Source organism: Myotis myotis, unplaced genomic scaffold, assembly GCF_014108235.1.
Source record: "Myotis myotis isolate mMyoMyo1 unplaced genomic scaffold, mMyoMyo1.p scaffold_m19_p_8, whole genome shotgun sequence".
Lineage (NCBI taxonomy): Eukaryota > Metazoa > Chordata > Mammalia > Chiroptera > Vespertilionidae > Myotis > Myotis myotis.
The window spans coordinates 79495025-79520971 of NW_023416390.1; the positions used below are offsets into that span (position 1 = coordinate 79495025).

The following is a 25947-nucleotide window of genomic DNA, read 5'->3' on the forward strand; positions in this document are numbered from 1 at the left end:
ATGTTTCCTTATTGATTTTCTGTCTGGATGATATATCCATTCATGCTAGTGGTATATTAAAGTCCCCTACTATGATTGTATTGCTGTCTATTTCTCCCTTTTGCTCTATTAATATTTGCTTTATATATTTAGCTGCTCCTATATTGGGTACATAAATATTTGCAAATGTTATATTCTCTTATTGGATTGATCCTTTACCATTATCTAATGATACGCAATCTTGGCTTCTTATTTCAGTCTTTGTTTTAAAGTTCATTTTGTCTGATATAACCATAGCTACACCAGCTTGCTTTGGGCTTCCATTTGCATGGACTATTTTTCCCACCCCTTCATAATCTGTATGTGTCCTTGCATCTGAAGTGAGCTTCTTGTCGGCAGCATATGGGATGGGTCTTATTTTTCTGTTTTTTTTTTTTTTTTAATCCATTTAGCCACTGTCTTTTCATTAGATTATTTAGTCCATGTATATTTAAAGTAATTATTGACAGGTATATACTTATTGCCATTTTGTTAATTATTTTCTGTCTGTTTTGTAGTTCTTCTGGCCCTTTTTTATTTCCTTGCTCTCTTCCTTTGTGGTTTGATGACTTTCTTTAGTGGTATGTTTAGATTCCTTTCTCATTATCTTTTTTGTATCTATAGGTTTTTGCTTTGTGGTTAGCATGAGGCTTACACACAACTTATATTTATCAGATAAATGATTCATCTTCATCTCATTAAGGTTTTATTTTCTAAAGTTTTATCTTGTTCTTTTATTTCTTCATTTTTCTTGACTCTACTTTAAGTTGGTCACAATTTAAGTCTGAATGCATCATAAAGCTCTACATTTTTATTCTCCTCCCCAAAAGACATTTCATGTTTTTGTTATTACATTTTACACCTTTTTATCTGGTGTATGCCTTACCTAATTATTGTAGTTATTGTAACAACATCTTTTAACCTTCATACTACCTTTGCTTTTAAGTGACTAATACACTAACTTTACTATATATTTACCTTTAGCAATGGATTTGTACTTTCACATGTTTTCTTGTTATTAGCATCTATTCCTTAAGCTTATGAAAGTCCCTTTAACATTTCTTGTAATTATGGTTTAGTAGTGATGAACTCCTTTAGCTTTTACTTGTCTGGAAAAGTCTTTTTTAAAAAAAATCTTTATCACTCTTTTAGTTCTAATAACTTTGCCAGGTAGGGTATTCTTGGTTGGAATGTTTTCTTTTAGCACTGTTAAGATTTTGCCACTCCCTTCTGGCCTGGAAAATTTCTGCTGAAAAATCCGATAGCTTCATAGGGGTTCCTTTGTACATAAGTTTTTCTCTTTCTACTATCAAGCTCCTCTCAATGTCTTGAACTTTTTAATTGTAACATGCCTCGGTCTGTCTCTCTTTGGTTACTTCTCATTTGGAACTCTGCCTTTCCTGTCGGTATGTCTGTTTCCTTCCCCTTAGTAAAGTTTTCAGTTAGTACTTGTTCAAGTAAATTTTCTGCCTCTGCCTCTCTTATCTTCTGGAACTCCTATAATGTGAATGCTAGTCCACTTGATGTTGTCCTTTAAGATATCTTAACTTTTTTTCATTCTATTTCTTTTGTCTGCATTGATTGGATGAGTTCCACTGCCCTGTCTTTGAGCTGATGGACCCTACTGCTTTATCTAGTCTGCTGTTGAACACTTTGGTATATTTTTCCATCCAGTTACTGTATTCATCTCTTCTGTAATTTCTCTTTGGTACTTTGTTTTGTGTCGCTTTGTTGAAATTCTAACTGTATTCACCCATTCTACTACCTAGTTCAGAAAGCCATTTTTGACCATTACTTTGAACTCTTTATCAGGTAAATGATTTATCTTCATCTCATTAAGGTTTTATTTTCTGAAGTTTTACCTTCCTTTGTTTCTTCATTTCTTGAGTCTCTGTGCTAGTTTCTAGGGATTAGATAAAAAAGCGCCCCCTCTTCCAGTCTCAAATGCTTGGCCTTGTGTAAGAGATGAACCTTATCACTCAAACCTGCCCTAACTCTTGATTGTCTCTGGCACCTTGTGATTGTCCAAGCCGCCTGTTTTTAAAAGTTCCCAGTGGTGTAGGATGTGCCACAATCAGCCAGTGTCCCAAAGAGGAGGAGCTTGGTCAGCACCTAGATTCAGACTGACTGGGAGCCAGATCCTCAAGTAGCTTTAAAAATATACAGCCCTGTGGGACCAATGTTAAGCCCCAATGGCCACCAGAGTCAAGAAACTGGAGGTATCTGCTGGTGGCAGTTGCAAAATTCAAGGCTCCCCTCATGCATTATATAACTAACCTACCTCATCACTGATGCTGAGCCCTGCAAAGTTAGGCTTAAGAACAAATCCTCAGCCATGTCACTAAGTAAAGATGCAAATTATAGAACAGCATATAGGATGCGATGCTATTCATAAATGCGTGTGCGCGCACACACTTTATTTCTCCAAGGGCATATATATAAATGCATAGAAACAGGCCTGAAAGGAAGCGTCTGAAACTGATAAGAGTGCTTACCTCTGAGGAGAACCTGGGATTGGAAGTGGTGGTCACCTTATCTGAATGTTTTTCACAGTGGAAATTATATTCAATAAGTATTTTTGAATTTTTAATATTTACTTAAAGGAAAAAGTTTTCTAAAGAACTGACAAATAGTGTTTTTAATATTTAAGAATAAAAAGATAGTGAGCAAAACTTAATTCCCTACCATGGGCAATAGATAGAAAATGTAGAGACTATATAGCATGTTCCTTAGAAATTAAATAGTGCCTCTTCTCTCCCCCTGCCCCCACACATATCCTTTGTCCACAGGCATTATCTTACCAGAGCATCTACTTCCAGGATTTTCTAATGGTGTTAGAAAAGCAATCCTTACAGATGTATATAGAAAAAAATGACCAAACTGTTTTAATGTAAAATCTGAGCCACTTCTTTACCTCCTTCTTGGAAGTTTTGGGCAGTTTGTCTTTACTGTTTCTCCTGCACCTAAAGAAGCCATTCTCGGGGGAGTGGGGGAAGGAGCCTCAAACCAAAGCAACCCCTGCAAACACACACCTACGGTGTGTCAGAGGAAGTCCCTGGCCACTGCCAGAACGTATCCTGCTGCTGTGCAGGGCAGCAGAGAGGTAAGGCCATTCACTTCGAGGACAAACTTTAGCATTACAAGTTATGTCTCAGTAAAAAACTTGATACAAAAGAGCCACACAAACCCCAAAAGCTATCTTCAGAGTAAAGCCTCCCCCCACCTAAAAGAAAACAAAACCACTCTGGTTTATTGGCTATCTGCTTTGCTATATAGACAGTAATATAGACTTGATGGCATAGAGCCAGAATACTAGGTGCAAATACATTTTAGTTGTGTGACTTTGGGCCAGTCAGCTAAACCTCTCTTGCCTAAGGCACCCCATCTATAAAATGGGGATGACCACGGGTGCCTCTCTGGAAAGTAGAGAAGGATCTAGGACGCCACAGCTCTGAAGAGTGCCTGGCATGCAGGAAAGCACTTACATAAGCTGAGCTGTTAGCATCAGAATTGATGTACTTCCAGCTTTAGGAAGTCATAGGATGGTCCAAGACCCCCTAATTTGAACGCTGTGCTGCAATGTGGACATGACACCTGTCCTCCTCAAGGTGAGCCCACCAGTCTGTGTGCCCCCAAGGTGCGTGTTAAGTGCTAGCTGTGAGATGCTCACTGGGCAAATGACCATGTGTTCTACAGGCAAGCTTCTTCCCTGAGAGCAAGGCTGTTCTGCACACGTGGAGAAATCAGGGCCCTTACTAGGGATCTGATCTATTCCCATTGGGACTTGGTCTTTATTGAGAACATTCCATGATTTAATAAAAACATCCTGGAGTGCCATCTCTCTGTGTCGCTGATAAAGTGATTATAGAGGTGAGATCTAGGCAAACAGCTCGTGGTCCTCTCTAGCATGAAATAGTTCGAGCAGCAACAAGGTAAAAAGCTCTGTATCTAGTACACAGTGTGAATTCTGAATTTTAAAAAGGTGGACTTTGATTTGACAGCTCTTTATTCACTGGCAGTGCATCTCAGATCGCTTTTGGAACAATCGTGTCCAAACGGTGCAATGAGGACTGCCTTCTTCCCCGTGCACCTCGTGTATTGGGGAGGCTCAGCAAAACAACCCAAAGCGCCCCCCTGCCCCACCCAGGCTCTGGGCTGGAGGGGGAGGAAGGATGGTGCTGTCCGCTGCCAGCACAGCTTAACCCAGCTCCTTTGCGCATGTTGCAGGGATCATGTATCGCAAGTCGTGTGCCTCCTCCGCAGCCTGCCTCATCGCCTCGGCCGGGTACCAGTCCTTCTGCTCCCCCGGGAAGCTGAACTCGGTGTGCATCAGCTGCTGTAACACCCCTCTGTGCAACGGGCCACGGCCCAAGAAGAGGAGCAGCTCGGCCTCCACCCTCCGGCCAGGGCTGCCCGCCACCATCCTGCTCCTCAAAGTAGGCCTCTTCCTGGCGCGCTGCTGAATGAGAGCGCGCCCGCTGCATCGTCCTTCTGGCTCCCGCTCCGGTCCATGGCTCTCTGGGCATGCTTTGATTCTGGGTAGGGAGCCCGCGTTCTCTTTCCTTTAGTTCCTTTGCAAATAATGGAAGAGCTCAGCGTAAAACATTTTTGTAAGCTCTGAATAAATTCAGTCGGACTGAACTCTCAGTGTGTACTTAGAAGAAGGGAGGGGATGGCAGAGTCCCCGTCTGTAACCAGAGTCAAGGCGGCAGAATCAGCCTTAGGAGACCTGCAGGGGCATCTGCCTCCCCAGGCCCCTGGCTCCCCCTCCTGTCCCCGGCGCGGGAGCAGGTGGTTTGTCACAGCTGTGCGTGTGCGGGGAATGCTGCCTGTCACCGCCGGCCGGGCTGGTTAGCGCTCCAGGCTTGCTAACCTGACATTCACACTTCATGCTCCTGAACACCATTCTCGGCTGCAGAACTGACTGGTTTCGTCTCCCACTGGGGCTCTGGCGACTCGGGACTCGATGGCTGGGCCTCAGCCTCGGGCTTGGCCTCGGCCTGGCTCTGAAACGTGCTTAGGGAAACCTGGCGCGTGGTCCTGGCGGAGGAACTGCGCCGGGACGCGAGGCGGAGGAGCGGGCGGCGCGAGCGGGCGCTGTCGGTGGGCGAGGCCGAGGAGGAGGCGGCCAGGCTCCGCAGGCGCCGCTCCTGGTTGGCGTGCTGCAGGGTCAGGCGGCAGCGCAGCACCTGCCAGAACACGGCGCGGAACTGCCGCGAGGACACGTTGTACAGCAGCGGGTTGATGACCGAGCTCAGGTAGAAGAAGGTGTCGGAGAATGGGAGCAGGGTCATGTACGCCTGGAAGTAGGACCGGGTCCAGTCGTGCTTGGGCCGGGCGGCAGCCATGATCCTCCGGACCTGGTTGGGCATCCAGCAGATGGCCAAGGTCAAAACGATCAGCCCTGAGCAGGCAGGTGCGGGGAGAGACAGAAACACAGCATGAGAACAACACAGCCATCCAGTTTTTACCCCTCCGTGCTCTGCTCACCGGCCCGGAAACGGGACCCGTTTTCCAATGTTGGGTTTGACAGCTTCCGCAAAAAATGTCCCATGTTTCAGGGCTGGGGGAGTTGACTGTATGAAAGACCATTAAATGCTTTAGACAGTTTATCGATACCTGTTAACGCCTGTTAATTTAAAAATTGTTTTTGTGTCCAGAAAGCATTTTATGTAGTCTTTTAATCTCGTTATATCTTTGTGTTTTGTTTTTTTTTAAATCGATGTATACAGTATATCCACATCAGGTGAAACATTTGCATTTTAAAGAAGAGCCAATGGCATCTTCCAGACAAAGGGAAATGGTAACAAAGAAGCATTTTTAGTGACACCGCTCTCACATTCCATTTGTAGGGAAGCAAAGTCAGGACGAGCCTGCCACTGAGAAATTTTTTACATACATTAGGTTTGCACACCTGTAATTATAATGCTCAGATCTGCAACAGCGATTGTCTTATTTAAAAATATTTAAAAAGAAACAATTATCCAAACACAATGGAAACTATAAAAACTTCCTTCACGCTCAGCCAGTAGATGCTCATTGCCATGTGGCACCGAGCAGAGGCTGACCGCCTGGACATGTGTCCGGGTGCCCACATGTCTGCATTCCAACTTACACAATCATCGCTATTCCTGTGACCTCTGCCAGAGAAAGATTCGGTTGGGCCACAGTCAACTGATATCACAAGTTTCATGAGCATTTATTCTACAGTGACCATCCTCCCCACCCCCCACCCACAAGGAAAAAAACACAACAACAAGCAGCAGGTGAGGTGGGAGAGTGGGCAAGGGACCAGAAGGTAAGTGAGCAGAGCTGATATCCTAAAGCTGTGTTTTGGATCTCCAGAAATGCTTCATCCTGCTCCTAAATTTGAATAATAAGGGGAAATTCACATTTTACCAACCCTCTGATTTCTAGGAAACCACAGGAAAGTGATTGTTGGCAATGGTCCCTTCCTGCCTCTGACCGACGGTAAATATTTCACTAATTAATGCTCCAGGAAAAACGGCCATGTTTACCCATCCAGGGTGGGCCCTTTTGCACGCTCTCGCCTGAGCATCCCTTGCCTGGTGGCAGAGTGGCCGTAGGTGTATTCTCTGGCACTGAAATAACCCAGTCTCCCCCCAAGTACAAACCCTCCACAAATCCCAGCTGTTAGCAAAGAGAATGTAGGAACTCTGTTCCCTGTTAATTTCCAAGGGTTTCTCCAGTCAAATCTCAGCCCAAGCTTGAAATACAACCCAATTTGCTTATTTCCTTACTTTGAATTTGCTACCTTGAAAACACTCAGTAAATCTAAAAATAAAGCAGGCAAAGTCACATATGGATAAGATGAAAAGGCAAAAGAGATCATCTTAAGTCAAGGGTGTATTCTGAATCACCTAGTTACAGCAGCTGGATGGGAACACAAATCAACATTTTTCTGATTAAAAAAAAAAACTTTTGGAGGAAATTGGGGGCTTTTTTGCACTGATTCCAGAAGCACAGGCATTCCCAGCCCCCTGTGCTATTCCATCTGGGTTTTTAAGTCATTTCTCCTTGTTTTGATCTCATGCAGCTCTGACTGAAAGGATCCTCTCATTAACTGCCTCACCACACCTAGGGAAGCTATGTCTTCACAAAGTTTTAACTTTCTCTCTTCCCTGCCACTGACTTTCAGAGAACAAGTACAGCTGTCTTCGTCTGAGGACTTATTTCCTAGAATGGAAATCAAGCACAGGGTTAGATCAGTGCTGTGCTACACCGTAGGAGGCTGTACGTCGGGCGGTAAGAATCGGGAAAGGCGGTAAGAAACTGCCTTGCACTTTCCACAGCGTGAACATAGCACAGTTTTAAAGTCGGTGGAAGAAAGTGAGAAAAGAAGGCAGGGCTGTGGGTGGGTGGGGAGAAGGCATCAAAGTGGTGTTCTGCTCTGCCTGCTCCTGTCCCATTCATCTCTTATTTCCATGACCCTGTTCTTCTGTTACCTTCGCCTGGCACCAAATGTCCTTGATTGATCCTCCCGTCAAAAGAAGCAGAGTCAGTAAAAAACAAGACCCCAGCACCTGGTATGAGGCAGGGGTAGGGGTTGACAAAGACCTGTGGCCTGGTTTATAGTTATAGCCAGGAGAGAACTCTTGCTCTGAAATCGAAATGAGCTAAAATAGGTAAGTGAGAAATACCTTAGTCTGAAAAAGTAGCAGGCCTGAGGTTCCTCAATGATGAGAAAAAGAAGGGAAATCTCGGCTTCCTGGCTGTAGAAGAAGGTAGATGTAACACCAAATACAAACATGGACAAGGAGCTGAGTTAGACATGGACCGGGATTCCAGATGAGGCATCCAACAGGTCTTGAGCTATAAGTAAGAATAATGCCACATTTCAGTGGGTTTTCCCTATGTCAGGTTCTGCGCTAAGCATACTCTGTTAATTTCCTATGCATTCCTTGCTTCTGATAACAACCTGGTAAGATGAAAATTGTTGTCATCTTCACCTTACAGATGCAGGTGAGTCTCAGACAAGGTTAGCGAGGACACATGCTTGCCGAACTTCAAAATCCAAGATAAGTACTTTTTCCTCAAAGACATAATATTGTCTGTTTCTCCTATTTCCAGTTTGAAAAATATAGACAACACGGGGAAGTAAGCATGAGCCATAATTCTGCCATGCAAAGTGCATGTAAAGCGGCACTGTCCACTAGAAATATAACGTAACCCACATGGGATTTTAAAATTCCAAGTAGCCACATTAAAAAAAAGAGAGAGACAGGGAAATCAATCTAATAACAGCCTCTGTAATCCAATACACCCAAACATTTTCATTCCACATGTACTTTCAACATGTAATCAACCTAAGTCTTCGAAACCCAGTGTGGCTTCTCTGTTTACAGCCTATTTCATTTAGGACCAGCAAGAGGTGGCTGGTGGTTACAGCACAGGTTAAATAGTCTTCATAGCCACCCCCCCCCTCAAAATAGCAGGGCTCCCTATTTCCTCCTGTTCCCATTTCCCCACCTGCCCCCTTCCCAGCCACATATGCAGACAGTCCTGTCATACCAAGGACACCCCTGGCCTGAATTTATCTTCCTCAGGTTCTGACCATGCAACCCAGGTTGATCCTCAGCCATGGTGTGGACACATTTTACCCATCCTTTCGCATAAAGCCTTCCATATAAGGGGGCTACTAGTTATCTAAAGCCTAAAGAATAATGAAAGCACACATTTCTATTTTGCATCGCTCTTTCTAAACCTTACCTAGTCACTTTGGAATAGCACAGATTGTGCCAAATCCCTGGCAAGGATGTTGGGATATACTTCCTCTACCTCTACGAGAGGTGGGGAAAGTGGCTGGTGTCTTCCCCGCTGTGTGTGAGAATTTTCTTCTGGGAAAATGGAGCATTGGGCTTATAGGTACAGCCAACAACAGATGAGAGGTGTGTGCCCGTGGGCGATGTCACAGAGGGCGACCCAGCCAGCATCCTTGTAAAATGTGTCATTTTATAAGGGCAGGTGATTGCTCACTTTTACATTTGAAAAAAAGTTCATTATTTCACATGACACATTGTTGAGAATAAACACCTCATCCAAAGGTGGTTTTATTCTGGCTGTTTGCAACTGGTTCAGCTCCAGTCCCAGCTACTCGGGCTGAGACAAAGCTTTAAAGTGTTATTCATGCCTTAATAGAGCATATTAAAGATTTGACTAACTTTACATTTTGCTCCAATCAATTTGGACTTGTATATTACTCTTGGAAAAATCTATAACGCTTTGGTCTGTGTGGTGTAACGTGCAGCCCGCAGTTAAATAACTTGACCGTGAACTTGAATGGAGATCAGTGAACTGAACTCAGTCATGTAAAGTAGGTAAACAGTTTTAACTGAATTACTGATAGATCTGCATTGTACTCCAGACAGCCTTGCACTCTGGGTTAAGAAATACCTTCAGATTTTATCTTTTTTTTTCTCCACATAAAGTACGTCCATTTTTCCTCTCTGACCACTACACTAAAATGACAAGAGCCATTAGGCGGTGACACAGACTTGTTCTCTGCAGAGTGAAGTTGTTTAAGAGGCAGAAGGAATGCCCACGTGCAGCAGCAGCCCGCATCGAGCCTGGCATTTCCGCAGCATCCAGCTCGGATTAGTCTGCAGAAGCGCACTAAGCCACCGCCAGAGACCGCCGGCCTTCATACACCTGACTGGGCTCCGCTTGATCCCCTCTAACCTTTAAAGTGAAGGCAGCTATTTGTCCCCAGAACTTCTCTCAGAATCATCAGAGAGCCGGAAACAGGAGAGAGACCCACCGCAGAACCCCTTTATCCCACAGATGTCGGGACAGGCGAAGTGATTCACTGGGGATCTCAGGGGAGGGAGGGGGGAGGATGCCTTTGATCTTGCCATACTGCGCAGAACACTGAGTTCTACCCTAAATTGACAAACAAGCCCGTCGCATTTAAATGCAGTTTTGTTTTCCAGTTGTAGGCTCAAGTGCTGACATTCACAGCATGGAATGCCATGAGAGGCAGGGCCCTCTCAGACCCCAGGGAAAGTCGGCACATCTCAATATTCTGTCTGAATTGAGTCTTAGAACCGTGTCTCTCGAGAACAGGCACAGACAAAGCTCGGGAGCACAAGTACCCTCCTCCCCACAAACACACACATATCCTTTTTAAAAAACTGATTTCAGAGAGGAAGGGACAGAGGAACATCAACGATGAGAGAGAATCATTGATCGGCTGCCTCCTGCACACCTCCTATTGTGGATGGAGCCCTCAACCTGGGCATGTGTCCTGACTGGGAATCAAACCATGACCTCATAGGTTCATAGGTTGACACTCAGCCACTGAGCCACCCTGGCTGGGCTCACCCACCCTTTTTTGAAGTTTAATCAAAGGGAGCTGAAGAACGTTTAGAAAACAAAATATGATTCTACATCATGACTTGGTAACCAATCCTATAAGGATTCTATCCATCTGTCCATCCATTCATCTATCTGTCCATCCTTCTACGTATTTTACATAAGTATCTACTAGGAAAGAATGCTTAGCTAGTACTAAGAAAAAAAATCTGGACATTTGATCGTTCCCTAAGCAAAGATATTTTCTGTGATTTAAAGAAATCACAAAGATGTGCTGTCCCACCTGGTGTTGGAGTCCCATTTTACTGAATTGTTCAAGCTTTGGGGTTTCCGAGGGGGTGTTGAGTATGCTTTAGGATTCCTGTGACTAGTATCGTTTCTCCATCCTCTTCCTGCCCCAACATTCTAACTTCTCTCTAACCCTGGCTGTAGTGATCAGGAGTTAGACTGGCCCCATATACAGCCCAATTTAAATTCTCTAGACTCTGTTTATTCATCCAACAAAGACTTTTTGAAGGGCTGGAACCTATTATAAACCCTGTTCTAGGCACTGATGTTAAAAAGCAGAGGAGACAGGGCAGCCACAGCCTGGTGACAGTGTGAAGAGTCATGAGAGCAGTCTAGACAGAGCATATGGCAGGAGTGAGAGGGGCTAGCTGACCTTCACACAGGATGGGGCACTCAGAAAAATTAAGAGAGAAGAAGACTGAACCTGGAAAACAGCAGCCAGGCAAAGACACCGCATGAGCGAGGAATGGAGGAATGCTATGTCTGCTAACCTTCTGAGAGCTGCAAGGCTCGGTGGGACCAGGACAAAGAGGAGGGGAGAGCCAGGAGGGCGGTTGGAGAGCACTCCATCAGGGTCTTCAGACAGTAAATAACTTGTGTGTAGTATGGTGAGCAACATCTGCTTGTCAACTGACATTTAAATAGCAATTGCCAGTAGGAGGTAAGAATATGGTTAGTTAAATAAAGAGCCATGAAGTGAGAAATCCATCTAATAAAAGCTTTTAGCATTTTTCTCAATTTATATTTTGTGTTTGCCAATCTGCTTCTGCCCTCCAGTTGACACTGATGATACTCACTGATTCTGTCCAACACAAGGACCCCAAATCTGCACTGACCTTGATTTAGTCTCTAACCTCTAAGAGAATGGTTCTCAAGGGGGAGGGGTGTTCCTGGAACAGTAGCATCAGCCTCACCTAGAAGCTTGTCAGAAATGCACATCAGGCCCCAATCCAGATGTACTGAATCGGTGGCTGGGGCTGGGGCCCGGCAGCCTGGGCTTCACAACCCACTGGTTGACTCTGATACTCAAATCTGAGAACCACTGAACTAATTGAGGTAGAGACCAAATCTGTGGGCATTTGGGGGCCCTATCACTGTCATGTGTTTGCTTTCAAAGCATCACATTGAGTGTCTGCAGTCTGAGCAGACATAACTCCTCCCTATAGTCCCTCTCCATGACAACCACCCGGCCAGTCCCTCTCAGTCCATAGTGCAGCCCTCCCCTGGTCCTGTCTCCCCCCTTCTCTCCTTTGTTCCTCTGCTCCCTTCTCCCTGCTTCTTCCCTTTCCTCCGTTTCTTCTTTCTTTATGTTTCTCCAGTAGGTAAACCAATGGCTTCTATCCTTTCCCTTCTGTCTGTTTTTATTCCCCTTCCTCCCCTCCATCTTCTCCAGAGTTCACCACAAACCAGGCCATACACAGCTTTGCCTACGCTGCCAGAGCATATCTCTTGCTTCCCATCATTTTCTTGGATGACTTTGAGAAGGTGACTGCATCCGCTGCAGGCAAGTTCCTTAATCGCTAACAGGTGGGTACCTGGGACGTGGTAGCCACTCATTGCCGAGTTTGCCAAAGAAAAGCGAGAGGCTTCGGAAGCCACACAGTCAGGATGTGAGGGCTGTGGGTGTTGGCTGTGCACTGAGCCATCTCAGTGCCCTGTGCCCTCTGGCCCTGCCAGGGCTTGCCTGGACACCTGTGGTCACCTTCACAGTGACCCATCAGCTTAGTGACATTCATTGACACTGGTCTGCCTTCTTGCCCTCTTTCCTACTGAGAAACGTTCTACAGGAGAAGATAGAGGGCTGTTGGGATTGGGTTTTCAGAGAAGGGCACAGGTCACAGCTTTAAATGATGAAAAGGCCACAGATGGCTGCTTCTGCCCGTGAAGACAGATGGCCTGATGTCCTGTCCTCACTGCAGCTATTTGATGGAGCCAGGAAGGACTCTCTCCCCACTGTGGCCCCAACCACAACACGGAGGTCAGAGACCGATTCCTAATGGCCTGCAAGTTGCTCAGCATCCATCCATCTCTCTCTGCTCTGCAAGCTTCCCTATAAGAAAAAGTGAATTGCTACCACAACATCAAGTCCTCCTGTCTGGAGCTGCAGGACAGCCACGTGCATGCAAAGCCAGCAAAATACAGGGCCATCGCTGTGGTCTCGTGCCTCTATTCCATGATGACTCCATGGCAAATGACTCATGGAACCATTAATAAATATTTTTCTACGTGGATCTTGATTGTATGAACCTGTGTGGGGCTTTCTGTGTAAACAACCTTCCAACCCTACTGCTAGTCAAGTCCCCATGTTTGGTATAGCTGGTTCTCAGCAGGAAACAGCCCAGGAATGGGTGGTGGTCATGAGGGCCATGGCCCCCCCATGCCAGCGGGGAAGCTGTGGACTGTGTGATGGCTGGGCCACCCACCAGTGGATCAACTGAGACCACCAAGCACTGACCCAGACACTAGTAACACTGACTACTGCTAATAGGCTGCAGTTTCTAATAGAGTTTAGTCCCTGCAAATGGGAGAGAATGAAAGCCCCAGAATGTTAGCACTGAAAGGCCTCAGAGATAAATCCCCGGGTGAGCCAGCAGAATCCACAGAGAAGTAGGACGGGGGGCCCAAATTCAAGCAGCCTAGGAGTCCAAGCACAGGGCCTCCCAGCGTGGGGGTGTTTGCACTGGTCATACACACCCCTCGAGGCCAAGCATCACCAGGCAGCCCTCCAATGAAACAGCACCAGGCCCAGTGCACGCCGCAGAGGCAATTGGGGCATTTCAGGAGTGTGGGGCCAGTTACGTGTGGCATATCCTGCTCCTGGCCTCTCCCTGCCCAGGTCCCTGCTTGTGCTTCCTCTGTGGACCCTCGGAGAACCAGCACTGAGTGCCATGACTGAGGCAGGCCAGGGCCAGTGGGGAGCAGCCCCCAGTCTGTTCTCTGTTCTATGTTCTCCAGGCGTCTGTGTTGAACCCTCTGCCTAGACCACGTGTTCTTACCCTCTGCTCTCTCTCCTCCTGTCCCTCCCTCCCTCCATCTCTCACCCCATCTGCTCATGCATTGTGCAGCTCTTATTCTAAGTCTCTGCTTAGGGTCACTGCCAGGAAACCTTCCGTGTCTCCATAGGCTACGTCCAGTTCTCTCCTGTGAACTCACTCCTGCCCCTGCCACCAAACACTACAGCGTAAACTAGGCCATGAAGGCAGAAGCCTCCATCCTCCAGGAGCCTCCATAAACCCCATGAAGGCAGGAGCCTCCATCCAAAATAAAACCTTTCAACCATAACTGTTCAGTCCATATGGTAGAAGGGAGGGAAGTGGGTGTTGCAGATCTCAGGTGAGGAGCTATGTAGGAGGGTGTTTAATATTCATGCATTTACCGGATGCATACTAGTATAGAATCAATTCAAAGCCAGTTTCCCTGACAGAGAGATCAGCACTAACCCTCCTGACCCAGGACCTGGTGCCTGGATCATTTCCATTCCCTGAGGGGAAGAGAAGGAGAGAGGGGGAACACAGAAGGGACCACCTTCTCATTCAAGCAAAACCAGAACCCCTAGGCCAAAGAAAGCCAAGAATCCCCAAGACCAACAGGCCTAGACAGGAGTGAGGAGTCCCTGGTTCTAAGAATGCCCTCAGGAGCCACAAACTTTAGCCTCCCACCCTCAGTGTGCAGCCGGACCTGAGTTTTCTACACTAAGAACTTTCTTTTCCTTTCTCTTCGTGGGGTACGTAAGAGTCAATAGGTGAAACAGAAGAGCCACATTTACTAATAGGACATGTTGGAGGACATGCACTTTCCCCAAAGTAAGTCCCCTAAAAGTCACCGTCTTCTGTGAAGATGCTACAAGTCTTTGTCAGAGAAGCTGCAGGCTAAGACCCAAAGCATAAGTGTTGGGGTCTACAGCCGAGGGGAAACTTAAAAAGAAAGGAAGAGAAAGCACATAGAGAAGCATCTGCTAACAGTGGTCAGAGACTGTCTGTGCCATATGCTGTGTGGCCTCAGGAGAGTGACTCTTGCCATGATAACCCTAACTTCTTATTTGAACACAACTTGGTTGTTGAGGGAGAGAGTTTGGGGAGAGCAGACATCACTATGGCCTGATGGACTCCCCCCTGCTCTATGCCCATCACAGACTTTCCCATAACGGAGGCCCTGACCTCTCCAGCTTCACCTGATCCACCTTCCAAGGGATGATCAACTAAAGCTCAGGCTCCCATTTGTAACATGGAGATCATAAGAGCTGCTGAGATTGTTAAATGAGATCGTGGGTGTAAAGTGTTCAGTACAGTGCCTGCTGCCAGGTAAGGGCTCACAGGTATAACCATCACCACCGCCATGATCATCTTGACCTCCATCCTCATTGCCACCACCTCCTCCGGCACCTCCCCACCAACATCCTTACTGCCCCCACGGCAGCTCTGAGGTCAGAGACCTAGGGGTAGGCTGACTAGAACCAGAGGTCGTCAGACACCTTCCAATCCTAAACTCACCGGAAGGCCCAGAAAGATTCCATGCTTTACCAGGATTATCCTGCTAATCAATAGCAGAGAGAGGACCAGAACTTAAGTCTCCTGATTTCCAAGCCACTGTTCTTGCCCCTACCTGGAAATGGGGCTCCCCCAACTCTGCCTAAGGCCCTGACTCATGTATCCCTCCCCCAGCAGACATATACTTGAGTATTTGGGGGTTAAAGAAGCTAGAGAAACAAGAAGTGGGGGCTCTAATAAAGGAGGCAATTGATAGAAGGCAAGCTTGCAAGAAGAAGGAAAAATTCCCAATTCCAGGAGGATGGATGGTGGAGCCCCTTCCCAACTCCCTATCCTCACAATTTCTCCAGGAGGAATGTCAGGGGCATAGCTGCCTGATCATCTGGTCAGTTAGACTAAGAAGGCCTCCACTCCCAAAGACTCCAATTCTCGATTCCTTTCTCCAGCCTCACTCTGCCCTTGGGCACACACCCACACTCTCACCCAGTGTCCCGCTTCCATATAGCCACAGGCTCTGAGCTACCGTACAGAGGAGGGGGTAAGGGCAGTCAGATAGACCCGGTTTAAATCTCAGCCTTGCTATTCCCAGCTGTGTGGCCATGGGCTTATATCTCTGTGAAATGGATAATAGTATCCACTTCATGGAGTTATTATAAGAAAAGCTAAAGGAGATACATGCACATAAAGCACTGGGATGAATGGCAGCTCATATTACTCATTGCACTATCCAATCAGATGTCTTGCCTGGAGGTCATGCCAGCTAAAAGTAACACAGTGTATGGATATATTAGACACTGTCCTAAGCATTTAACTTATGCTTGCTTACTTAAACCTTGCAAAAAGCCCCACATTGAGGGCCACTATTGCATTGCATTGCTATTATGCAGACATGCAATTTGAGGTTTGGATAGGTTAAATGGCAGAGCCAGAAGTTAGACCCAGGCAGGTGGGTCCAGAGTCCATGCTTTTGGACACACTGCTGAGCTGCCTGCCCTCAGTTGGAGGACCCCTCGAAGGATCAAAAATCAAATGCTCACTGAGTCCCAAATTCAAATGAAGGCATTTCAATTCAAATGGCCACAAGATCGGGACTAGGTTCCCTCTGAGTGTCATGGTAAAGACCAGAATCTTGGCTGTTAAGAATTAAAGACACCCCCCCCCCCCCAACACATCTCTATGACAAGGGAAGGTATCCTTCTTGAAAGGGCCTTTTCATACTTAAGGTGAACACAATGAACTGTTACTGCAAGAGAAGCGTGATGGAATGCAAGAAAGCAAACGAGCTTTGAATAGAGTCTGACGGGCTCCTCTCCTGCAGAATGTCTGCTTTTGGTTCGATTTATTTTATGGGAGACAACAACCTCTACTCCACCCTTCCCCCATGCACAGGAAGAGTTCTGGGGAAGGACACTTTCCTAGGAAAATTCCTTAAACTCAGAGTTGAAGACTATCCTCGCCCATTACACAGACTGGCTCTTCCCCTCCCCATAAATACAATCTAGAATTTGGTTTCAAAGTACATTAGAAAATGAGTTCAGCTCCCTATTATCTGCTCAGATCATGTAAATTAGCAAAGACATTCCTAGAACAACCTATAGCCAAATGCCAGAACAGGAGGCAAAAAATAAAATCAGCTGATGGGAGAGATACCCAAAGAGGCTCCTCACATAGGAGCTGGGCTCATACTGTGTCTGATGTAGAGCGGAGGGTCTCAACTGAAATCAGTAAAGCTGTCAGGAAAGTTGAAGCGATGGTATTAGGCTTCTGGGATAGGGTTTTGTGTGAGAACAATCAGATGAGGGCACTTCCCTGTTAATGATCTGAAAATGAAATTACAGTTGCATGACATGATAAAAATAATTTCCTCCTGGTGGGATTCACTTTTAATTGGGGCAAAATAACTACGAGGAACATTAATTATAATCTCGCCTATCCAAGTGCAGCAGTAACTGTCAGAGATGCACGTTGTTATAGGTGGTAAATCTAGTCCAGCCCAACAATCATAACATCCTCATTTAATTTTAATGTAATCCCTCACCTGTTATCTCACTTGATGAGCACCCCCAGGTGCTGCTGTAGCTCTCTACATTCTTCTTCCACTCCCTCCCTGGGTACCCCCTCCATGCTTCTGACTTGAAATTCCATCCCTAGGGATATACAATTCCCAAACCAATGTTTCCAGCCTCAGTAGACATCACAGCCAGACCCCTAAAGCCAACTGTCTACTCACCACCATGGCTCAGAGAGCTTATCTGCACCTATAATGGGACATGTCCAGACTGAATTAATGACCAGCCACCCACCCCCCTGCTCTCTCTCTACTGCTCCCAATCTTAATAAACTCTACATTCACTCACTGAAATTTTCTAGCTGAAAACCTACAAATTGTCCTGTTCTGTTTCCTCCCTCTCACTCCCATAGTCAATCAATTCTCAAACTTGTCAGTTTTACCACCAAAATCTGTCTCTTTCTCACAATCTTCACTACCAACCCCCAAATTTTTGGGGCTGCCATTATCTCACACCTGGACTAGGCAGAAGCTTCCTAACTGGTTTTCTTCACAACTATTCTGGCCCAAGCCATTCTCCACTTGAGCAAGGATCATCTTATTAAATTAAAAAGTTCATGTCACCTCTTGCTTAAAACCTTTCAATGGCTTAGAATAGACACCCAAATCCTTAACAAGTCCTGCAAGATCCTAGCTTATTCCTAGCTTATTCAGGATCTCCTTCTACCAGCTTCCCTAATTACCATGTCTGCTCAGAACACCTGCCCCTATATCTCAGCACCTCTAATTCTCTCTTGCTTTCTGGAGCCTGCCAACTCCCTCCTGCCCCCAGGCTCATGCTCAGCCAGGCTCCCTTCTCCTTACCTTGCTAGTTCTTGCTCATTTTTCATTTCTCTGCTGAAATGCCACTTCCTCTGGGAAGCTGTCTGAGACCTCATGTGAGAGCCCTCTGTTATAAGCCCCAATATCCCATATTTGTTGGCTGTACTCTACACATACAGAAGTATTTAACTTAGAATGTGTGTCTTTCGTGTCAGTCTTATCAAACATGTGTGTTCCATTGGGTTAGGGGCTAGGTCTGTCCTGTTCTATGTTTGCAGTGCCTTTTCAGTGTCTGGCACATGGTAGATGCACAATACAGGTGGGAAGACCTGCCAATTTGGCATTCCTAACCAGGTAACAAGATAGATGGGGTCGGGGCTGCTAGCGCAATTTTTACTGATAAAAAGGGTGGCACGCATTACATTGCACCTGATTTGGTTCAGGATACAAAGTAAATGAGTAGAAGACAGAAAGCCTAAATCTGGGATCTTCCAATCCAGGATATTTATAAATTCAAGTACATCACCCCAGCATCCCATCTCCAAGTCTGTAATTCTCTCATCCAGAAATCCCATCCTGCACCCTCTCCCAGAGCTTAGCAGAGAAAGGGAGGAAGCCTAGGACCTTTCCCAGGAGCGACTGAAGATTTTCATCCAACCTTTGTCTAGAACAGTGATGGCGAACCTAGGACACACATGTCAGAGGTGACACGCAAACTCATTTTTTTTGGTTGATTTTTCTTTGTTAAATGGCATTTAAATATATAAAATAAATATCAAAATATAAGTCTTTGTTTTACTATGGTTGCAAATATCAAAAAATTTCTATATGTGGCATGGCACCAGTTAAGTTAGGGTTTTTCAAAATGCTGACACGCTAAGATCAAAAGGTTCGCCATCACTGGTCTAGAAGGACCTGCATAAGTGAGCAACACATTCCAATCACAAAAACCTGGGCTTTCAGACCTGGAAAGCCCTCAGGGATGACACAGGAGTTTCCCCACCTGGAAAAGGAAGGGTTAACTTAGACTTCTGAGGCCCTTTCCATCTATAAACTTCTGGTTGTTTAAATTCCCTGGACTCCAGGATCCTCATCTAAAAATTATGGGTTGTATAAATCACAGTCATATTGTACAAATTAGACGATATACCTACACTTTTTAGTCTTTCCAGATACACAAACTCAAGGGATTATAAGCATTCCTTTGTGTAAAGTCCTTAGTGATACCTAATTGCCTTTACCCTTGCTACTCAGAGTGTGGCTATGCATCCCCTGAGAGCTTGTTAAAAATGCAGGCTATAGATTGGAAGTTCCAACAACCCCCTCCTTGGGTTCAAATCATTTGCTAGAGTGTCTCACAGAACTCAGAGAAACATCTCACAGACTAGATCACCCGTTTATCATGAAAATTGTAACCTGGGAACAGCCAGAAGAAAGAGATGCTTAGGGCAAGGTCTGGGCAAGGATATGGGGCTTCCCTGTCCTCTCTGGGGTGCCACTCACCCCATGTGTCTATGCATTCACCAACCTGGAAGCTCTGCAAACGCAGTCCTTTGGGGTTTTATGGAGGCTTCATTACATAGGCATGATTGATTAAATTATTGACCACTGGTGACTTGATTCAATCTTTAGCAGCCTCTCTCCTCTTCCCAGGAGTGGGACTGAAACTTCCAACCCTCTAATCACCTAGTTGGTTCTCCTGGCAACCAACCCACATTCAGAGGCAATCTCCAAAAGTCACCTCGTTAATGTAACAAAAGACATGTTGATTGCCCTCATCACTTAGGAAATTCCAAAGGTTTTTAGGAACACTGTGCTAGAAATGGGGATGAAGACCAAATATATTTATTATTATAAATTATAATATCATAGTCAGTACTGGTAAAAGTAGATATCAGAATGTGTGCTTTCCTAGAATTAAATCCTCCTTTCCTCCAGTAAAAGCATCCTGACAGTCCTTTGGGGAACCACCATCCCCAACTCAATCCCTGAAGTTCAGGTTCAGGTTCAGGGTTGACTCCACTCTCTATCCCCAAAGGTAGTGAGATAAGGAAGGAGTGGATAATCAGAGTCACTGTGGCTGGGTCAGCGATGGGCAAGGGGCCCGCCCAGTCAGGCCAACCTGGGACATCTGCTGGAACCACTGGGAAATAAATACTCTACTGGTGGTGCTTCACCAGGAAAATAAAAGCCTGTACGCCTGTGTCCATGGCTGCCCCAACATGGGAGAGCCTTCTTTCAGACTGATGCCAACGCAAAGGAAAGCAAAGTGAAGGATATAGCAGGACAGAGAGGTAGGGATTTCAACATTATTTGAGCCTAGATTGTGCCAGGCCTGAAATAAGATCTACCCATGGATTTTTTAAATTACATGAACTAATAAATATGTTTCTTACTTTATTTTGCTTAAGCCAGTTTGAATATGGTTTTCTCTTACTTCCTAATTATATCAATGTCTTTAATTTAGTGACCTACAGAGTCTCTAAGTCTCCCAAAATAACATCACTCAGTCTACCGGGTGTAGCCTGTACCCCTCCTCCTGTAAATAAACATTTCCTTTTGCACATTTGAAATAAAAGAGAGTGAGAGCCATGGCTGCTCTCCACCACTGATACCAATGGGACTTTACCTTCTTGAAGTCTGATTTTGCCTTTCTCTTTATTGAGTAAAGCAACCCAATCCTTTCCTTTCATAGGAAATCTATACTTATTTACTTGTTTCCTATTGCCAAAAAAACATCTAACCTTTCTCTCCCCTCATGCAAGGTGTAGAACTTAAAGTTAAAAGGGATATCAGAGGTCATTCCGGTGGAGCCTTATTTTGGGGTCAGTGAAAGAACAGGCTGAGCCTCTGACTTCCAGGTCAGTGCCTCCCCGCCACCTCCCAATATTCCAGCAAATATCAGTTGTTTTGCAATGATCTTGCACACAATCAAAGGCACTTATGTGTTTATTTAAACATTGAATATTTATCAAAATGCTTTTCAAGAAAGTTAGACGCTCGTCTAAGTTCTGTACTAACCAGCTGTGGGACCTTGGGGGTGACATGTACCTATCCAAGATTTTTTTCTTCATTAAGTAAAATTAGAGGTTAGGCTAAGAGGATCATAAGATGTCATAAATTTAATAATTCTAAGGCAGATCACAGACAGTGGGAGAGCTGAGTACTGGATCAGCACCATCTGGGAATAAAAATTCATCCCAATAGTGGTCTCTTTAAAGATGAAAATATCCAGAAAGATGCAGGAAAGGAGGGAAATAAGGGCTCTGTGAGCCTGTGTACTACAAACAAGATGCTTCTAAGACGTTTCTTACACGAGTCCCTGGTGCCCTCATATTTGCCTTTTTAAATCTTGTTAGAACTGGAGCACACTGTGTGCTGACCATTTGAGTTTGTCCAAATAGCCTCGGATGATCTTGGTTTACAACACTTGTCCCATCTTATTTATCATTTGCTCCCTCCTTTTACTTTCAAAATTGTTCCAGAATCAACAAGGGACTCACAGAGAATATATGAAGCATTCCCATAAAACAACAAGGTACAGGTAGACAATCTAGTAGAAAAAAATGTACCAAAGACTTGAACCGGCACTTCACAAAGCAAACTATCCTGACGCAAAGATGTCCCACATCACGAAGCTTCGGGAAAATCAAATTAAAGCTATAGTGTGATGTTATCACACACTCACCAGAATAGCTGAGATAAAAATGTGCGAAACAAAAAACATGCACAGGCACGGACATGGAGCAACCGGAACGCTCACACTGGCACTGCTAACAGGGCGAATTGCTCCAACTACTTTGTAAAGGCAGTTGGCAGTCTCTACTAAAGCTGCACGTATGCGTAACCTGGACCCAACAACGTATGCGTAACCTGGACCCAACAACGTATGCGTAACCTGTGACCCAACAACGTATGCGTAACCTGGACCCAACAACGTATGCGTAACCTGTGACCCAACAACGTATGCGTAACCTGGACCCAACAACGTATGCGTAACCTGGACCCAACAACGTATGCGTAACCTGGACCCAACAACGTATGCGTAACCTGGACCCAACAACGTATGCGTAACCTGGGACCCACCACGTATGCGTAACCTGTGACCCAACAACGTATGCGTAACCTGTGACCCAACAACGTATGCGTAACCTGGACCCAACAACGTATGCGTAACCTGGACCCAACAACGTATGCGTAACCTGTGACCCAACAACGTATGCGTAACCTGTGACCCAACAACGTATGCGTAACCTGTGACCCAACAACGTATGCGTAACCTGTGACCCAACAACGTATGCGTAACCTGGACCCAACAACGTATGCGTAACCTGGACCCAACAACGTATGCGTAACCTGTGACCCAACAACGTATGCGTAACCTGGACCCAACAACGTATGCGTAACCTGTGACCCAACAACGTATGCATAACCTGGACCCAACAACGTATGCATAACCTGTGACCCAACAACGTATGCGTAACCTGGACCCAACAACGTATGCATAACCTGGACCCAACAACGTATGCATAACCTGTGACCCAACAACGTATGCATAACCTGGACCCAACAACGTATGCATAACCTGGACCCAACAACGTATGCATAACCTGTGACCCAACAACGTATGCATAACCTGTGACCCAACAAAGTATGCATAACCTGGACCCAACAACGTATGCATAACCTGGACCCAACAACGTATGCATAACCTGTGACCCAACAATGTATGCATAACCTGTGACCCAACAACGTATGCATAACCTGGACCCAACAACGTATGCATAACCTGGACCCAACAACGTATGCATAACCTGTGACCCAACAACGTATGCATAACCTATGACCCAACAACGTATGCATAACCTGTGACCCAACAACGTATGCATAACCTGTGACCCAACAACGTATGCATAACCTGGACCCAACAATGTATGCATAACCTGTGACCCAACAACTCCACTCCCAGGTGTACGCCCACAGAAATGCATAAAATATGTCCACCTAAAGGTATCACCAATGTCCATAGCAACCTGTGTCTATAACGTTTCCCTAGTGGAAACTGCCCCAAAGCTCCTCAGTGGTAGAATGTGTAGCTAACTTGTGGAATATTTTCACAATGGGCTAGATACTATGCACTGAATACAGCAGCGAGAATCAGCAGAATACAACCGCACCTACAGCATGAGTGAATCTCACAAACATAATGGTGAGTGAAGAATGCAGACAAGAAGATACATTCTATATGATTGTGTATATACAAAGTACAAGAACAGAAAAAGCTAATATATGGTGTTGGAAGTCGGGATAATGGTTATTCTTGGGGGAATAAGTGCAAGGAGACAAAAGGAGATTTTGGAGTACTGATTATAATCTATTTTTTTACCTGCTTATGTGGATATGTTCAAGCTATAAACTTACAATATGTGTACTTTTCAGTATGCAAGTTATACCTAAATAGTTCAAAAAACTAAGTATCCCAGCATGGACAATAAATGTCATGATTCACTGTTATGGGTTTGTGTCCCCCCCAAATTTATATGTTGAAAATCCAACCCCCTGTACCTGAGAATATGACTATACTTGGAGACAGGGTCTTTAAATAGGTGATTAAGATAAAATGGGTTCATTAGCGTGGGCCCTACTCCAACATGACCAGGATGCAGACAAGACAGACAGAGTAACAACCGTGTGAGGACACAGTAAGAGGTGGCCATCTGCAAGCCAAGGAGAGAGCCCTCCGAAGAAACCAAACCTGCTGAGCTCTTGATCTTGGACTTCTGGCCTCTTGAACTGTGAGAAAACAAGTGTTTATTGTCTGAGCGACCCAGCCTGCGGTATTCTGTCATGGTGTCCCTAGCACACTAGTAGAGTCACGCTGGTTATTCTTAGCTCTTTTTACTCCTAGTATGTAGATATAAGCACTTTCCTGGGAAGTAGAAGAAGAGGCTCGGCTGCCATGGGTAGAGATGGGGAGGGGCTGCTCCTCTACTCCAGCATCGGCCCCCAGTCTGCTTCTGGCTTTCCCTTCATTCTAGACTCCTTCCTAGATGAAGGAGGAGAGATCAAGCCTCCTTCCTAAGTCAATTGTGCTGGCTTCCCATCTTTGAAGCAATCACAACAGTAAGAGCGATGGAAATTTTGCTGAATAATCAGACACTTTTAAAGCCAGAAGAGACAACAAAGATCATCTCATCCAACCCTCTCATTTTCTAAAGGAGGAAAGCAAGGTCCAGAGAACTTGGGAAGTTTACCCAAAGTCACACAGCCAGCTAGTGGCAGAGCCAGGACTAAATCTGCCCTGAGCCCCAATTTCCAGACCAGGGCTTGGCTTCCGCTCTCAGGAGGGTGGAAGGAAGAAGAGGAGAGGGGGGAATACTTTAGCTTCCTTTAGAAGCTTTATCTTTGCCCTTGCCTTTTAAAGCAGCACCGACACAACTTTACTGTTCCCTGTGCTCCCCCACTCTCCTTAGCCCCGCTGCCCCTTCAGGACTTCCTGCCAGTGTCAGGAGCCTGGCGTTGGGATGTGGCTCTTCCACTGTGTGGCTTCAGACAAATCACTGCAAGTCTGTGATGAGGCTTTCTCAGGGCCCGACCGGCACCTGCTGCCTTCCGAGGGCTCTCCCAGCCAGGAGTCCTCCCTGCCCCGGGGGACCCGAGGGGCCAGCCAGCTTGAGTGGAGTTGGGAGGAGCAGTGACCCTCTCACTGGACACCCCCTCCATCTCCAGCCTGAGCTCTGTGGCAGGACACCAGCACCCCGTGGAAGGGGCTGCACATGATAGGATGAGGGAACCAAAGGGCTATTCTGGGTTGCCTGGTCCACAGTCAGGGGGGTGCTTACAAGTTCGATCCTCACAATAACCTGGGAAGCTGGGCACCATTCAGTTCACTTAGACAGGAACATAGACCGTCCAAGACACCATCTAGAGCAGACGCGATGAGCCAGGGGTTTAGTCCTGGGCATCTCTGCCTCGCCATCCTCACCCCTTCTGCTGCACCCCAATTGCCCCTACTGTACCTCAAAATGGCAACTTGCATGGGCCATGTGCCCAGGTGATAGAGACTTCTCAGGTCTGCCCATCCCATAAAGAACTGGCAATGGTGATGGCAAAGCTGCCTCCTTTGCATGACTCAACTAGACAACAAGGTAAAAATATGTGTGACTGGTCCTCTCGCCCGGCTGCTCACACCTTGGGCACTGGCAGTTCTAGACACAGGCACAGGGAGCCATAAGCTGTGAGTCTAGGGCATGGGCAGCAACACTGATGACACCCTCTGTCCCTGCTAACCTACTCTTTGAGGGTCACTTTGGGAATAAGCTGAGGGAATTCACCTGAGCTCAGGGACCAGCTTCCGCCAGCCAGCTCCAGATGAGTGAGGACCTGGAAATCTCCAGGGGCGGTGGGGGGGGGCGGGGGGACAGGCTCTGGGCCCAGAGGAAAAGCACTCGAGCATCAGACATACACAGTCAGCCGCCCAGATCTCCCTGGAGAGAGGACACATGGGAACGGCAAAGGCTGTGTGTGACGAGTTAATAGGGTGCACTGGTGAGGAGAGGACGAGAAAGGAGAGGGGCAGGGAAATGTCTGCATCCAGGAGACACCGGGGTGGGCAGCACAAACTTCCTGTGGAAACAGGAATCGCATTCCAGGCTGTCCCTGGCTGATACAGAGCCGCTGATCCCATCCAGGGGAAAGAGGCTGAGCTAGATGGGTCCCCGTGAGGTGAGGTGTGGGCACGGTGGGCAGTGTTTGGTATACTTCCTCCTGGGCTTGAGGCCAACTCAGCCTGGGTCAAGGTCACTGAAGGACACGCATGAGCTCTTTAACATGCAGGGCTCAGGGCCGCCTTGCAGCTGGATTGGGACACATGTGGCAGCAATTTCAGGGGAAGGGTGATGCTGAAGATAAAGAAAGATAGAGGAGGATTGGAGTGGGGTGAGCTATGATCAGAAAGCCCAGGCAGACTACAGAGTCTGTGCCCCCCACCCA

General features: G+C 46.2%; 2 protein-coding genes across 2 annotated transcripts in view; one reads left to right on the forward strand and one right to left on the reverse strand.

The window, feature by feature from the left end:
- The window catches only part of LYPD1 (LY6/PLAUR domain containing 1), a 37551-nt gene extending 33039 nt beyond the window's left edge, over positions 1-4512 (forward strand). The window contains exon 4 of the mRNA XM_036320494.1: positions 4246-4512. Within this exon, the coding sequence (XP_036176387.1) occupies positions 4246-4481 (236 nt within the window). The 3' untranslated portion in view covers positions 4482-4512. The remainder of the gene's footprint in view (positions 1-4245) is intronic.
- Positions 4513-4872: 360 nt separating this feature from the next.
- GPR39 (G protein-coupled receptor 39) overlaps positions 4873-25947 on the reverse strand; it is a 189381-nt gene continuing 168306 nt past the window's right edge. Inside the window, exon 2 of the mRNA XM_036320493.1 lies at positions 4873-5422. Coding sequence (XP_036176386.1) covers positions 4899-5422 — 524 coding nt within the window. The 3' untranslated portion in view covers positions 4873-4898. The remainder of the gene's footprint in view (positions 5423-25947) is intronic.